This window comes from Barbus barbus, assembly GCF_936440315.1.
Source record: "Barbus barbus genome assembly, chromosome: 17".
Taxonomy (NCBI): Eukaryota; Metazoa; Chordata; class Actinopteri; order Cypriniformes; family Cyprinidae; genus Barbus; species Barbus barbus.
Window position 1 is genome coordinate 22,525,269 of NC_136745.1, and position 17,441 is coordinate 22,542,709.

General features: G+C 36.8%; 1 protein-coding gene across 2 annotated transcripts in view; it reads left to right on the forward strand.

Annotated features, from left to right (window-relative positions):
* Positions 1-17,441, forward strand: part of ablim3 (actin binding LIM protein family, member 3) — a 67,209-nt gene that overhangs the window by 47,270 nt on the left and 2,498 nt on the right. Inside the window, exons 9-21 of one of the 2 annotated variants that reach the window (XM_079439124.1) lie at positions 28-99; positions 1,892-2,047; positions 2,598-2,627; positions 3,103-3,232; positions 5,618-5,716; positions 6,048-6,098; positions 10,110-10,229; positions 13,070-13,140; positions 13,397-13,550; positions 16,152-16,181; positions 16,652-16,707; positions 17,041-17,101; positions 17,211-17,218. In XM_079439124.1, coding sequence (XP_079295250.1) covers positions 28-99; positions 1,892-2,047; positions 2,598-2,627; positions 3,103-3,232; positions 5,618-5,716; positions 6,048-6,098; positions 10,110-10,229; positions 13,070-13,140; positions 13,397-13,550; positions 16,152-16,181; positions 16,652-16,707; positions 17,041-17,101; positions 17,211-17,218 — 1,038 coding nt within the window. Of the gene's footprint in view, positions 1-27; positions 100-1,891; positions 2,048-2,597; positions 2,628-3,102; positions 3,233-5,617; positions 5,717-6,047; positions 6,099-10,109; positions 10,230-13,069; positions 13,141-13,396; positions 13,551-16,151; positions 16,182-16,651; positions 16,708-17,040; positions 17,106-17,210; positions 17,219-17,441 lie in introns of both variants that reach the window. The other variant, XR_013785377.1, reaches the window with a different exon arrangement.

Consider the following 17,441-nt stretch of genomic DNA (forward strand, 5'->3'; position numbering starts at 1 on the left):
GTTCTCCTCCTTTTTTTCATTTTACAGCTCAGGCGCACATCAGAAACCTCCATCTCTCCGCCAGGCTCCAGCATTAGTTCACCCAGCAGAGTCATCTGTGTAAGTAACCAATTGCTGTCCAGCCTGAATGAAGACAACAGAGCTGTAAATGATACAAAATCAGAACATTTGATTTTGAAATTATGATCATTTTAGTCATTATTTTGACATAATGTGTTAATGTTAGGTACAAGTTAAAGGGACAGTTCACACAAAAATGAAAATTCTGTCATGTTGATCCAAACCTGTATGACTGAATTTCTTTCAAGGAACACAAAAACACCAATTTACTAAAATTGATTATATAAATAGTGATACAACATCCATTTTTGAATGAACTGTTCTTTTATTGTTACAATGTTTGACTTGCGCTACCATTAAAAGTTTGGGGTCAGTAAGGTTAAACAGATTAAAAGTGACAGGCTTTTATAATGTTACAAAAGATTTATATTTCAAATAAATGCTGTTCTATTTCTTTCTATTCTTTTTATTCATCAGATAATTCTAAAAACCGCAAAAATACTGATCAGCACAACTTTTCAAAGTTGATAATAATATGAAATGTTTCTTGAGCAGCAAATCAGCATATTAGAATGATTTCTGAAGGATTCTGTAACGCTGAAGACTACAGTAATGGCTGCTGAAAATTCAGCTTTGTCTTCACAGGAATACATTCAATTTTAAAATATATTCAAATTGAAAACAGTTATTTTATATTATAAAAATATTTCACAATATTACAGTTTTTTCTGTATATTTGATTAAATAATTCCAGCCTTGGCGAGCGTAAGAGGCCTCTTTTAAAGGCATTAAAAATATTATGGAACCCAAATGCTGCAATATAGTGTAAAGTGCCATGAAGAATTCTGTATTTTCTCAGCTAGTACATCATGGCACAAAAAATACAGGTTTGATTGCCTGAGAATGCATGAACTGATTAAATGTGTAGCTTGATGCACTGAAGGTTTCTTTGGATAAAAGCATCTGTCAAATGCATAAATGTAAGTATTATTGGTCATCCCAAGACAGATGACTCTCGTGCTTGAGTTTATTGGCTTGTTCATAATGTGTGTGTGTGCATTCTGCAGTGGTGCAGTCATTAACATCACATGTGGAAGTAAAGGCCAGCCCGAGTGTGTAACCTTTGTGCTGTGTGTGTGATTGATGTATGCGTAACGCAGTGTAAGCATATGTGCTGTCAAGCCCAGCAGGTCCATACTCTGCTGAAGGTCAAGCGTGAGACTCTACATGTATGAGATTCAAATAGAAGCGAAAACCTTAAAATACTATCTGGGATTACTTGTAAAGCAAGGCACTAACCTAACAATGTTAAAGGGATTGTTCACCCAGATATGAAAAGTGTCATTATTTACTCACCCTCATGTCGTTACAAATCAGTATGACTTTCTTTATCCTGCCGAACACAAAATAAGAAGCTTTGGGAAATAACATTTTTCTAAATATCTTCAGTTTTACAGAACAAAGCAAGTCATACTGGTTTGAAATGACATGAGTGTGGGTAAATGATAATGATTTTCATTTTTTGGTTGCACTATCCCTTGAAATAAGAAAGGACTTTATACTCACTCAAACAAAAAGTCATAAGCAGTCTTATCAAATCCAATATGACATTTTTGTAGCATTTATATGCTCTATTACAGTTTCAATCATGAGCTCAATTGTATTCTAACAGCACTTGCTTTAAAGTGTGCCAACTGTGCCGCAGGCTTATTCCCACACTTAATTGTGTTGTTGATGTTGTCGTCGCCTGTCATCATTGCTGTTTTTTGCAGGCCTGCTCATTGCGTTTGACGTGTGAGTGTGTGTATCTGTCATGTGTCCCTCTCCTCAGGCAAAAATGGAGAACGAGATCCTTGATTACAAAGACTTGGCAGCGCTGCCTAATGTTAAAGCCATTTATGAAGTGCAGAGGCCAGACTTCTGGTCCTTTGAGCCCAGTCACAGATACTGCTCCGATGACAGACTAGAGCGTCTCAGCTATGGGGAGGTATACTGCCCTAGAGGACCACTAGAGCCACTCTGGGTCTACTTTTAGCATGTCTCCCCTGTCGCCGGATCTACTGGCCTGGTCCTAGCCGAGCTTAGCTTTGAGTTTCTCATTTGTGTTGCATCCGTTGGCTGGCTGTATGCTTTTGTTTGTGCCTTTCTCCCACTATTGATAGTGAATTTGGTTTAGCCACCTTGCTTTAGTTTCCTTTTGGAAAGCTCTCTGATGTTAGCGATTTATGTAATGTTGCTTAAAGGAATAGATCACCTAAAAAATGACAATTCTATGATTTACTTACCCTAATGTTGTTCCAAAACCGTATGATGTTTGTTAAACACAAAAGGAGATCTCTTGAATTTATGCTTTCTGAGCAGATAATGTTGAGTTCTATAATTCTGCAGGAGATACAAAGTAGGTTAGTCTGATCACAGTGGCTCCTTCACCTCCGTCCCTTTGTTCTTTTCACTTCCCTTACACTTCAGATGTCATGCAGGAAGAGACTGAATGTGTTACTGTTGTACTGACTCTTTCTCCTTTTTTGTCTCCACAGTCCTTGGGCACGCTCTCCCCTTATTCTCAGGTAAAAGTTTTGACTTGAATTTACTTTAAGTCTAGGGGTCGAATGATTATCATCTGGCCGATTATCAGCACCAATATTAAGCATTTTTATGGTTATCGGTATCGGTCATTTTCAAAATGGTTTGCCGATAAAATAATTTAAAAGCATTTAAATAAATTTTTTGTCAGAGCCCTTGTTATTCTTAATGTTGACATGAATTTTATATATACATACAGCATCGGCTCAAAATATATCGGTTATCGGTCTACTTGATCTGTAATAATCAACATCGGCTCTGAAAAACACATATCGGTCAACTCCAAGATAAGTCAGCAGTCAACAGCAATATATTTTCAATCAAGTTATCAATCTGCCTAAAGTAGCTCATAGGTGTGTGATTAAATTGACAGTTGTTGCTCTGTGAATCATTTTAGTCAGTAAATGAGTAAATAAATTTTTTTTCATATTTATGAATAATGACATTTTATGTGATTAGGACATGTATGACAATATGGACATGAGGATGAGAAGATCCTCCAGTCCGGGGTACATAGACTCCCCCACCTTCAGCAGACAGGGCATGTCTCCCATCATGCCCCGCTCTCCACAGCACTACTACAGATATGGTAAGTAGTACTTTTGCTAAGCAGTACAATAACAAAAAATACACTCTTATCCCAGAGATATGGGATGCTGGTATAACCAGCTTCATCAGAAGACTATGCAAGTTGACCAGCATTTGTTGCTGGTAAACAACATGGATAGTGGACCAGCACTAGCCAGCTTAAACCAGCATACTGGTCTAAGCTGGTCTTTTCAGCAGAAATGGCTTCAGAATTATACTGAATATGCAGTATATTGGAAAATATACTATATATTTCTTGCTTTGCATTCTTTATACATTTTTATAAAGTGTGGTTTGCAGTTACATAGCAAACACTCAGAAAAAAAGGTACAAAAGCTTTCACGGGGACAGTACTCTTGCAAACTGTACATTTTAGATACTATTATGTACATTTAAGGTATTGCCATGCAGCCTTTAGGGGTAAATAAGGTAAAAAGGAATTTTGAAACGGTAACACCCCAGTGACAGCTTTTGTACCCTTTGTAGAGTGTAGTGACTGATAATGAATTTAAAGTCAACATGAAGTGTGACATTTAAGTAAAATGGGACATTCAGTAAATAAAAGAGAAAGGACCCCAAGGTATTATTTTAGTATTATTTGCATACTATTAAAGTATTAATTAATATTTTTGAAGTAGCTTTTATTTTTATATTTTCAGTTTTTATTTTTATTTTAGTTTTAATAAATTTGTCATGTTTTTTTTCTTTTCATTTTATTATTATTGTTATTTTGAGTACTTTTTTGTACTTATTTTATTTCAGTATGTTCAGTTTTCATTTGTTTCTTTATTTTTGTTTTATTTAAATTAATGAAACAGTTTTTAATAGATTTAGTTAACAGCACCAACACTGGGGAAGACAGGACTTTATCAATCTGGAAATGATTGGATCTTCAAGTTGTTATGTCAACCAAAACTTATTAAATTTTTATTAAATACATTTTTTAAATGATGAGAATGTGATTAATTATTTACAGTAAGACCATAATAAGAGATTTCATGTTGACTTTAACCAAAATTAGTTATATACAGTGGTGTGAAAAAGTGTTGGCCCCCTTCCTGATTTTTTATTTTTTTGCATGTTTGTCACACTTTAATGTTTCAGATCATCAAACAAATTTAAATATTAATCAAAGATAACACAAGTAAACACAACATGCAGTTTTTAAATGAAGGGTTTTTTTATGAAGGGAAAACAAAATCCAATGACTCCACCATAAGAAAGAGACTGGGCAAAAATGGCCTGCATGGCAGAGTTCCAAGACGAAAACCGCTGCTGAGCAAAAAGAACATAAAGACCCGTCTCAGTTTTGCCAGGAAACATCTTGATGATCCCCAAGACTTTTGGGAAAATACTCTGTGGACTGACGAGACAAAAGTTGAACTTTTTGGAAGGTGTGTGTCCCATTACATCTGGCGTAAAAGTAACACAGCATTTCAGAAAAAGAACATCATACCAACAGTAAAATATGGTGGTGGTAGTGTGATGGTCTGGGGCTGTTTTGCTGCTTCAGGACCTGGAAGACTTGCTGTGATAAATGGAACCATGAATTCAGCTGTCTACCAAAAAATCCTGAAGGACAATGTCCGGCCATCTGTTCGTGACCTCAAGCTGAAGCGACCTTGGGTTCTGCAGCAGGACAATGATCCAAAACACACCAGCAAATCCACCTCTGAATAGCTGAAGAAAAACAAAATAAAGACTTTGGAGTGGCCTAGTCAAAGTCTTGACCTGAATCCTATTGAGATGCTGTGGCATGACCTTAAAAAGGCGGTTCTTGCTCGAAAACCCTCCAATGTGGCTGAATTACAACAATTCTGTCAAGATGAGTGGGCCAAAATTCCTCCACAGTGCTGTAAGAGACTCATTGCAAGTTATCGCATACGCTTGATTGCAGTTGTTGCTGCTAAGGGTGGCCCAACCAGTTATTAGGTTTAGGGGGCAAGCACTTTTTCACAACGGGCCAAGTGGGTTTGGATTTTGTTTTCCCTTCATAATAAAAAACTACATGTTGTGTTTACTTGTTATCTTTGATTAATATTTAAATTTGTTTGATGATCTGAAACATTAAAGTGTGACAAACATGCCAAAAAATAAAAAATCAGGAAGGGGCCAACACTTTTTCACACCACTGTAGGCTTTTCATGTGGGATATGTTATTTGGGAGCATGTCTTGCCATTCCACCCACATCCTATGCACCCCTCTGTCTGGCACAGTATGTCTTTTCTTCTGTTTTGAAATGCATACTGTCCCTGCCTGGCTAATCTTGGATCATTGATCTGATGATCGCCGGTGTGATGATTGAGTGTGTGTAGTTAGGGCGCACAGGACGTGTGCACTCATGCTCTGGTTCTGTTACTGTCATTGGCTTGGGGCTTGCTGCAGGCACTGAGAGTGGCAGAAGTTCACCCTATTACAATCAGCTAGATGCCCGGTCCAGCACGCCCACCACAAACCAAGCTCCCAAGCATTTCCATGTGCCAGGTAGGCCAGGCCTCGTCATTCACCTCATCGGCTGCTGTCATCACTTTCATGTTCATCCAGCAGTATATTTGACTATAAATTAAAGTATTTTTAATGAATCAAAGTCTCAGTAACTGTTGACTCTGTCTATACTATACATCTATAGTATGGCTCTATTCCATTTTTGTGTTCTCTTCAATCGTTCCACTCTCCCCCACCTTACCCTAAAGGTCCCTGGAAGCCTATAAAGGAAGAACAAAAAAGCATTTCCTGCCCCGTTTACTTTGCTTTTTTCTGCCTGTCACTTACATCTCCTCCATGTTTTATTTCTAATCTCTCCTTTTCTTCTCAGCCACAGGGGAGCCCAATATCTACCGGAAGCCTCCCATCTATAAGAGACATGGTATAGTGTGCTCGGCCTGCCCTGGCCTGTCTTTCCTCACGCTCAGTCCTGAGGCTGTGTGGGCTCACGGGAAAGATGTGTCTGATTAGTGTTAGTGTCCTCCATAACTGTCCTCCAGAAAAACCCTTTAGTCTAAAAGCCTTTAGAAGAATTAGTGAGCAAATGAGGAAGAAAAACACATCGTATTAAAATACAAAGTGCCTCCTGCTTTCTGTTCCTTGCATGACAGAAGAATGTAGAACTGGCACGAGCGCATCCTTGCTTCTTACAGGAGGGTGATAAAAAAAGGATGAAGCTTGCTGAGGCATGATTAAAGCTTGTCATGTCCCCCCTCTGCTTTAGATTGACTGGGAAGTGGCCACATTCGATGCCACAGAGAAGCTCCACTGAACACTAAATTAAGCTCAACCCTGTTGAGAAACCGCTGTTAGGAAGGCAAACTTGTTTAAGCATGAAATGAGCAAGCGTGAAAGTCTCAACATCCTACAGCGGTTCACATGGTTCAAATGACAGCCATATTGTTTCTCTGACAGCTAATAATATATTAAATGTTGCATTTTATGTACTGTCTATGTATGTAGGTAGTCCCTAGACTACTTCTGTTAGTTATTGGTGGTGGATCATTGATAGATGGTTGTTTATGTGGATATCTCTGTCTGTTCATTCATAAAATCAAGTACATTGGTTAGAATGTCTTCAAAATGCCATGAACTCTAACCCCTTTAACTCAACAATAACAATAGTACATCTTTCCCTTAACTGCATGTCTCTGTGTGTGTACTTATATGTGTATATACTAGGGATGCACGATATTGGATTTTTGCCGATATGCCGATATTTTTTCAAGTCATTTTGTCCGATACCGATATATTTCCTTTTGTTTGGAAACAACACCAAGTCAACAAGAACTTTTTTGTTAGAATTAAATAAACAATAATGAAGGTTTTTTGACAGTACATTGAAGCTTTGAAAATAACTATAAATAAACTATATCAATCGCTGCAATTTTCCCCCCAGAAAAATGGTGTTAACCCTAACATTTTATTTTAAGATTTAACATTTGTTGATGGTCTAAAGCAAAGGAGTTGTAGAGCTTATGATTTGTTTAAAAAATAAAACATATTACACGTTAATGAATAAATCAGTATATATAAAATTATTTAATTTACAAGTGTCATGTTTGTGATTTTGTTCATGTAAGCTATAGCTTCTAACCTTTAAATCAAAACATGCTCATAATTTTATGACATCAATTACTGCTTTATTTAATCAGAAACACTGTTGAAATGTTATTTGTGTAGGCTATTTTACTTTTAATTTAATTAGAAGTAGGCCAACAGTATCCCCTACAGATTAAAACTCCTTACCGAACGGGCGTTAGGACCCGGGGGAGGCTGTCACTGCTACCGCTGCACGTGCTATTACTGTTGACTCTATCACACACCAAGGAGTCATTCTGTACGTGCTTTCACAGATTAAATGCAGGATCCAAAACACTCAATCTAATCGTCATTCAGACAAAACTTTGCTTCAAGAATGAGTCACACTGCTGACATTATCTAATGAACGGCACACCCTGAGCATATGTGAGTTAACGTATTCCTCTTATCGGCATCATTTTTCACATCGGGCCAATGCCGATATTTACATTTAAAGCCATTATCGGCCGATTCCGATATCAATCCAATAATATCGTGCATCCCTAGTATATACTGTATATATATATACAGTATATATATATATATATATATATATATATATATATATATATATACGTGTATTTGTGTGTGTGTGTGTGTGCGCACTACAGGCTTGTGCCATTTTCCGTAGGATGAATTATGATCCTTGTTTTATAACAAAGTGATAAATAATACAATTATATCTGATATATTATAACCATAATAAAGTGGGGTTTTGGGTACTAAGTGGCTCAACATTAAGGATTTTATCTGGGCTCAACATTAAGGATTTTTTGCCATGCCAGTGTTTTCACCCCACCAAAAAAGTGATGTATTTTAATGTAATATGGAAATATATTTTATATCTTTTTTTCAGGAACAAAAAATTAATGATAATAATAATCAGTTTTGGAGGAATTACAAATAACACAAGTTACATAATCAGATTACTTTTATCATGTAACTAGTAAAGTAACACATTACTTTTAAATTTACAATGAAATGTTTGAGTTACTTTTTCAAAAAAGTAATGCAAGTTATTCATCCCATTTATTTATTGACACCTTATTAATTTCACTTTTGGTGTGAAATGGCCTTTACAATTGCCAAAAACATAACTTTAGGCTTTTTTTTGTTATTGTTGTTATTAAAAAAACAAATAAGCATGCCTAGCCCATATGACAAAAAGTAACGCAAAAGCAACATAATGCATTACTCTCCATAAAATTAAAGTTGCATTACTTTTAAAAGTGATTTTCTCCAACACTGATAATAATAATTATAATAAATGTTTTATGTTGGCAAATATCAAAAGACAAATTTTCATAGCAATCAGCTGGCTTGAAACATCTTCTATTGAGTCCTGTAATACATATCTATATGCCCAGATATAATATTTGTCCACATTTTCTTTAGGAGAAATTGTGAAATGGCTTTACACATGGTATGGATGTGCGAAATTGTGTGAATAATCAATACTTCAGACATTTTCTGTGCAGTTCTGACCTTGTTTGAGGGATAGAATCTGTGGAATGAATCTAAGTATACTAAATGTTGTTAAATGGAATGGAGCACACTAGACATTTATTGGTTGCTTACAGCATTAAATTAGCTAAAATGTTTAAAAGACAAGCACACCTGGTGCAGGGGATTATAGAACTTTGTGAAGGATGGCTGTTTGAGTCCTTCAAAGCTTCTGGCAGAGATTCTGTGTAGGCCTGCCAATTAGCATGGACAGTACACAACAATAGAGATCTAGAGTGCATAAGGGAGATTAATTAGTTTTAGAGTTTTGCACAGAGCTGCACTAATGCTGCAGATTTACTTACTGGCCAGTTCAGATGCTTGCACAGTCCATCAAGTTCTGTCTAAGAAAGGTCAGAACCATCTCTGTGAGCTTGTTGGCTCAGTTTACATTTTGTGTGTAGTCAAGTGTGTGTTTGTGTTTATCCTCGTGTCACAAGCCTGTAACGAGCACTTTACAATGAATATTTTGCTACCCATATGGTGGATCTGCATATGTAAGTAAAAAGTGTTATATTGTTGTAGATGTCTAGCTGTGTTTGTGCAAAAGACTCGTACTATTGTAACGCAGATGATTTTCTTCTCTGCCATATGGGTACCAAACTTAAAATCTCACTGAAGACTCTATGGGATGAAAATATTTCTTCCCTTATTCTTTTTTTCCCTGTTTTTTCCCCCTCACCACCTTAAATACAAAATTCCCTCCACCTCTACTTTCCTCGGTCACCATTCACTCTGTAAGTATTTTCTCTCCCCGTGCACATCTGTCTGTCTGCGTTTTTGGTTGTGTGTTTGTTCGATTGATCTGTAGTTCCTCACTTGCATTCCATCTTTCATCCCTGTGAAGTGTTTTCCATTAGGGTCTGTTAATATTCTGTGAGGCCTGCGCTTCTGTATTTGTGTTGTATCTTGTGTGTGTGTGTGCGTGTGTGTGTGTGTGTGTGTGTGTAAGTTTTATATGAATGGGAGTTCAGTGCTGTTTTTGACTGGTTTTGCTTTAGAATTGAAGGCAGTTTATCAATATCTGTGTCGTTTCTAATACAAAGAGTTTTAAAGTGTTTTCTGTGCTTATTCAATATCTCATTTACATGAATATAGATGCTTTATATTGAGTGTTGTGGATTGTGTTAAAGTCATTTTTACTTACAGCACTTACAGCTGGTTTTTGATGTGGATTGTGCGATCACTGAAAATGCATACTAATGTCAGATGTAAAGGGGGCCTGATTGTACCGTTATGTGCTGTTATGTGCTTTTTCCAAAGATGTGATCCTGAAATTCTTTCCCCACAGACAATCACTGCAATCCAGCAACTAAGAGCAAGACCAGTGAGGACATTGTCCAATCTTCCAAGTTCCCATCAGCCTACTCGCCTGAACACTACCAGCACTCAGAGTCTGATTACTACCATTACACCAGCTCTCCTAAATGTAAGTGATGAATGTATTCATAATGTCCTGTGCGTTCAGTTCACTGGCATCACAGCACTTTCCTGTCCTTCACACCAGCCACAATCATTCCGAACGTTTCCACATACAGGGATGCCAGTAAAGATCGTATAGTTTCTGAATGTGGAAACAGTCAATGTGACTAGAATATATTTAGCATGTCATAAAAATAAAGTATTTGTTACATGTTGCGGATAATCAAGCGCACAACACAGGAGAATGCCAACACACAGTCTTTAATATATTTTTCCAACAAGAAAGCTCTGGAGATCGTAGGAGCAAATGCAACACACAGAACAGGTGTGGAGAACTAATTAACAACCTACAAACAAAAAACTAAGTAACAGAGCCAAACGGGAACAAGGAAAACCAAAAAACGAAGAAACTAAACAGGGACAGTAAGAGAATTATATTGCAGTGCAGTTCATTTTCCTATTGAGCGGTCCCTAATGCATTGTAGTGATTTAATGCAAAATATCTTAATTTTGTTGTAATTATGCTTTATAAATACCCATAATTTGCAATAATTGTCAAGAACATTTAAACAAACAAACTAATTTTCTTTTCTTAATAAATTGCTTTATAGAAATAGCCACTTTAATCTGATTTAGGTAACAAGTGAATCAAATTTGACAAGAACATCTACTGTACTAAATCTGAAGACAAACTAAACACCATTCATTTACTAAAAGCAGAATAATACAGAAGCTGTCATGAAATGTATGAGATAGTCTAATATGCTTAAAGTGATTAATATTAACTAGGGAAGAAGGCGGTTTTGGATTTTGTTGTGTCCCAGAGTTCTTTTATATTTAATTTTTGCACACATTACATTATCAATATTCAATTACATATTCCAATTGGGACAGGAGCTGTATTTTTATTAGCTGTGTTGTATCCCATCAGTGTGTTTAACCAAAGGATGACAGGTGGGTGCAGTTTCTTAGATCAAAAGGCACCTTAATTCCTTCAGGTTTTTGGGCTTTTTTTTCTGTTTTCTTGTTTATTTGGAATCCCAGACTAAATCTGAGCCAAAAATGATTTGCAGATTAGAAGTGTGCAAGGATAAAATTTAATAAGAGACTGCATATATACAGTCATGGCCAAAAATATCGGCACCCTTGGTAAATATGATGAAAGAAGGCTGTGAAATTTAATCTGCATTGTTAATCCTTTTGATCTTTTATTTATAAAATTCACAAAAATCCTAACCTTTCATTGGATAATAAGAATTTAAAATGGGAGGGATATCATTCTGAAATATATGTTTTTCTCTAATACACATTGGCCACAATTAACGGCACCCTTTTATTCAATATTTTTTGAAACCTCCATTTGCCAGTTTAACAGCTCTAAATTTTCTCCTATAATACTTGATGAGGTTACAGAACACCTGACAAGAGATCAGAGACCATTCCTTCATCCAGAATCACTCCAGACCCTTTAGATTCCCAGCTCCATGATGGCGGTGCTTCTCTTCAGTTCACCTCACTCATTTTCTACAGGGTTCAGGACAGAGGACTGGAATGGCCATAGCAGAAGCTTGGTTTTGTGCCCAGTGACCCATTTTTGTGTTGTTTTTGAGGTTTGTGTTTGGATTATTGTACGGTTGGAAGATCCAAACATGGCCCATTATAAGATTTCTAACACAGTTAGTCACTTATTGATTTTTTATCTATTGGTCTTTGATAGAATCCATGATGCCATGTGTCTAAACAAGATGTCCAGGACCTCCAGCAGAAATATAGGCCCACAACATAAAAAATACAGCAGTATATTTCATTGTACACATGGGGAACTTTTCATCCCTGTGTTCACCAAACCCATCTTGAATGTTTGCTGCTAAAAAGCTAATTTTTTTAGTTTCATCTGACCATAGAAGCCAGTCCCATTTGAAGTTCCAGTCGTGTCTGATAACTGAATATGCTGGAGTTTGTTTTTGGATGAGCTTCTTGAAACCCTCCCAAACAACATGTGGTGATGTAGGTACTGTTTGACAATTTTTTCTTAAGGTTTTCTGACCCCGAAACACGACTATTTTCTGCAATTCTCCAGCTGTGGTCCTTGGAGAGTCTTTAGCCACTCAAACTCTCCTTCTCACCGTGCATTAGGACGATACAGACACACGCAGTTTCCAGGCAGTTTTGTAACATTTTATGTTGATTGGAAATTCTTAATTATTGCCCAAAACACAAAATGGGAATTTTCACTGCTCTAGCTCTTTTCTTAAAGCCACTTCACTAATTTGTGAAGCTCAATTATCTTTTGCTGCACATCAGAAATATATTCTTTGGTTTTTCTCATTGTGATGGATGATTAAGGGAATTTGGGCTTTGTTTTCCCTCCTATTTATATTTCTGTTAAACAAGAAGCCATGGCTGGATAATTTCATGTTCATAATCACCCTGGAGTGCTCAAAATTGTGAATATGAATGGGAATATACTTCAGAGATATTTTACTCATAAAAATTTCTAGGGGTGCCAATAATTGTGTCCTACGTGTATTTTAGAAAAACATTTATTTCATTATGATATTTCCCCCTATTTTAAATTCTTATTATCCAATGAAAGGTTAGATATTTGGGAATGTTTTAAATAAAAGATCAAAAGGATTAACAATGCAGATTAATTTTTACAGACTTCTTTGATCATATTTACCAAGGGTGCCGATATTTTTGGCCATGACTCTATATTTCATAGCATATTTTTGCTCCCAATCAACATTTATCCCTTTTAGATGCTATTCTGTTTTTTGTTTCATCAAGACTCATTATTCCCTCTTTTTCACTCTCGCTTTCTCTCTCAATTTATTTCCCTCTCAGCTTTACGTGCTCCTCGAAGAAGGTACTCATCAGGTGGAGAAGAGGATGGCTGGAGTCACGGCCTTCAAAGAGTAAGCCAATAAAGCACCCTGTCTCTTTATATCCACAATACCTCTAACCATTAATTAAACTTGTGTTAATTAGATAATGATATAAAACTTGCCTGGTTTTGATTATCAGCGATCAGTCATCAAGTTACAGCCCATCTGTCTGCTCAGAGATTCACATTTAACCATTTTTTTAAATCTAGCCAATAAGTGATTTCTATGGCAGGATGCTCACTCATTATTTCTTTTGTTTCTGTCCTCCCATTTCTCTGTGTCTCAGATTCAGGGTGGTATCGGTAGGATGATCCTGAAGGAGGAGATGAAAGCCCGCTCCGGTTCCTATGACAACGACCCCTGGGGCAGCGCGCGGAACTCCCGCAGTGGGAGCAGGGAGATGTTGCACAGCATGGGCCACAACAACACAGTTAACGGCTGTAAGTGCTCCACTAGAGCTGCTGTATGATGGCAGATTACAGAGATGTGTGTTCGGAGGGGGTTGCTGTAGGGTCATCAAAAACAGAGTGTTGCATATCGCATTGGTCACTGCATTTGATCCTTCAAAGCCAAACCTACTGTTTGTGTTTGTCTAAGACCACCTTTTCCCTTCCCACAATCTCCTCTGGGGGAAATGCATGACGGCAACAGGTGTGGTGTGGTTTTGACTGCATGCAGTATGGGAGTTGCTTTTCCTGCCTTCAGTATGACTGTCATTATTCAGTGTAGGGTGGTGTGGTCAATGAAGATGTGGCACCGAGCCATCTGATTAAGAACGCTTTAGAGTGAAGGCAGGCTTGAGTCAACGGTGGCAGAGCCAGCATATGTTGATACAGGACTGTCATGCTGAGAGAGGGAATTCTGAGGGTTTTCAGGGATAGTGCAGACACAGCAAAAAAAAAAAAAATCTATTACAACACTACAGCGATGCAGTGCCACGCACCTGTTCTTGTTCTTTCTCTCGCTCTTTTTTCACAAACACACAGACTTCTCTCTGTTGCTGCTTTCCTTATATTAACACTCAACCTTTGTAAATTTTGTAAACCTTTGTAACCTTGTGACCTTTGTAAATCTGACACCATAATATTTTAGTATATGCATGGTGTGTGTATGTATGTAGGCCGATGCGATACCCATCTCGATGCATAGCCTACTATACATTAAAGGTACATATGAAGCAGCTACCAATGCAATGCTATATGATTCACCCTTATTATGATGCAATGAGATCTGATTTTGGTTCGATTCAGCAGAATGCGATTCAATGCAATATGATGCGATGGAAAAAAAATATGATGCTATGCAATTCAATATAGTACAAATAGTTTGCTTTTATTTCTTTGGTTCAGACAGACAGCAAATTATAAATTAACTTAAATGAACCTTCTGACTTCTAACGCCTCAGTCTCTGTAGTGTTGTGATACGTCATATTCACGTAGCAGCAGTGGTGATGAGAGAACGCAATTGAGAAAACAACCTACATAAAATATTGGTCATAAATTATTGGTCTCTTTCTAAATAATAAAAGTATAGCACATCTACTTATAAATATATATATCATTCATTTATCTGTATTGGGCAAAATTTTTATATCAGTGCAGCTATTATTTAACTCAATATGTACTATATATATATTAGTAAATAATGTATACATTTTCATTGCGTCGTAGTGAAATATTTTCTATATTTATTTGATAAACCGTCTCTGTCTTCACTTAATAACTTTCCTACTTTACAACCCACCTTACACTCCTACTCTTTTTTTTCTCTCATTTTTCCTTTTCCTCTTTCTCCATCCCTCCTCCTGTGCATGTGAGCAGGCTGCTCTCCTTAATTCTATTTCTGTGTATCTCATGGGGAAGTGCATGAAGCATCTGGCATTTTCCCTTCATCCCCTCCCTCTCTTTAGTTCCCTGTTTTCCTCCCCTTTCGTTACATGGATCTGGCTTCGCTATTCCTGCTTTGCCCGCCCCCATATTCATCGCTACTCTTCACAATGCTTGGTGCAGCCCATGCTGGTGTCCCATGTCTTCTTTTATTAATGAATAGAAATGGGTGGTATTTACTGCACAGCACATGAAATAGATCAAGGGGAAGTCTGGGAGTGACATTGTAGACAGACATACAGTAAGAAGCCTCAGTAAACTGCAATTTGTTATTTAATTCAATTCGAGTTCAATTCAAGTTTATTTGTATAGCGCTTTTTACGATACAAATCGTTGCAAAGCAGCTCTACGGGAAATTCAGTTTCCACAATATATTTATATATTGCAGAACCTTAATATATTTAACTTGTGGCAAAATTTGGTAATTCTGTATGTTGTCTGAGCTTTGGCATCCTCTGAGGGGTTGGCATTATCTTTTCTCAGGTGTTCGGTCATCTCAGATCATTTAAGGGTTGGATCCAGACTGAAGCTTCTATCATTCCTAGTTACCACGGGATGTTAATCCTGTGGCAGAAACAGAGAAACAAATAGAGACATAATTAGCGTAGCTGCTGTTCCATCTAAGCAAAAATTATTTGTTCAACCCAAGCTAAAGAATAATAATAATGTACATTTGATCAGATATAACTGCAGTACAAGATTATAAGATGCATTATGTGAATGCTTGGCTAAAGAGATGTGTCTTTAATCTAGATTTAAACAGAGAGAGTGTGTGTCTGAACCCCGAACCTTATCAGGAAGGCTATTCCAGAGTTTGGGAGCCAAATGCGAAAAAGCTCTACCTCCTTTAGTGGACTTTGCTATCCTATGTACTACCAAAAGTCCAGAGTTTTGCGACCTTAGGGAGCGGATTGGATTGTAGCGTGGTAGAAGACAAGTTAGGTACGCAGGAGCTAAACCATTTACCAGTAACTGCATATTTAGCTCATTCCTCACTATGCGCATGACAGTTAGTTTAAGGGGAAATGTTTCTTATAGTGTATTGCTATTGCTTTATTTTACCCAAATTTGTGATTTGCATTTATTTATTATTTACAAATAATTCATTTTAAGATTACTGAAGAAATTATAATGTTCCTTTTTCTTTCCTTCAGCTCCTCGGACAAACTTTGCAGCGGAGAATGGTGAGTGACTCTTAAGACCTTTCTTTGTCAAAAAAAAAAAAATGTAGGTTTTATAGACGGAAGTTTGAAATTGAAATTTGAAAGCTGTTGTAGTATTAAGTTATATTATATACTTTTGGAAGCTCCTAAGCTTTTTGGAACCTGAAGATCCTAGAGAAAACCATAAACTCCTGAGAACTTCTGGGTGCTCATATGTTTTTGGCAAGATATATAATTCTCATAATTTTTTGGCAAGGCTTTTAACCCCAGGGAGACTGTGTGTGTTGTCTGTAGTTAATTTGTTTTGGATAAATGTTCTGCATAAATAAAAGAACAGATACATATTTGCAGTGCTGTCAACACAGATTCAAGCTTGGTCATTAGCGCCCTCTTCTGTGCATTCATCGACAGTCAAAATTTAACAAACGTATTCTCAAATACTGAGTTTGTTTCAGACATTCATGTTTATTGTTCTTTCTTGTTACTTGAAGACTACATATCCAAGTCAGCCTCTTTGCCCGGATATGGCAGGAATGGATTGCACAGGGTAAGTTTCACTGAAAGTAAAACAATTTTCTTTCATTAATTGCTAATAAATGTATGAATCGTTACAAAGAAATGACAAGTAACACACTGAATTAAACATGAAATGACCTCCAATAATAACTGTTTTATTTACAACTTCCATTTTTGTAAAGCACACCTGCATTTTTGTAACTACAAATAGTATGTCCTAAATATCTTGTTTATTGCTTGTTTGTTTTTTTATATTTGCTTTAATGTTCAGTAACTGGACAGACAGAACAGTAAAAGCAGATGAATTGGAAATGTCAATTAAAACTTTATCCACTATTTATTTGCTTATTTATTTGTTTTCCAGCCACAAAGTGCAGACTACTATCAGTATGACAGTGGCAGTGAAGTCAACTGGGGAATCAGAGGTACGTAAAGTTTTTTTTTTTTTTTTTTTAAGGAGCATGTTTAGGAGTTAAATTATTTGTACAAAAATTTGTTCTGACTTTAAAAGCTTTTTTTTTTCTTTCCCAACAGAGTACAAGGTAAGGACGAAGGTTTAGCATTACCATAGGATTAAAGGGGGCCCAGAGAGACACTAAAACATCCTGATACAGAGGCACCTCTGAAACATTAGCCCTCTGTCTTCTCCAGAGGAAAGCCCAGATTTACAGTATGTCAGTCTAATGAACCCTGATGGGTCAAAGCAACGTCCTGCTGGTCAAAGCTTATGGAAACTAGAGGATGGAGAAATTAGTGCTTCCAGGT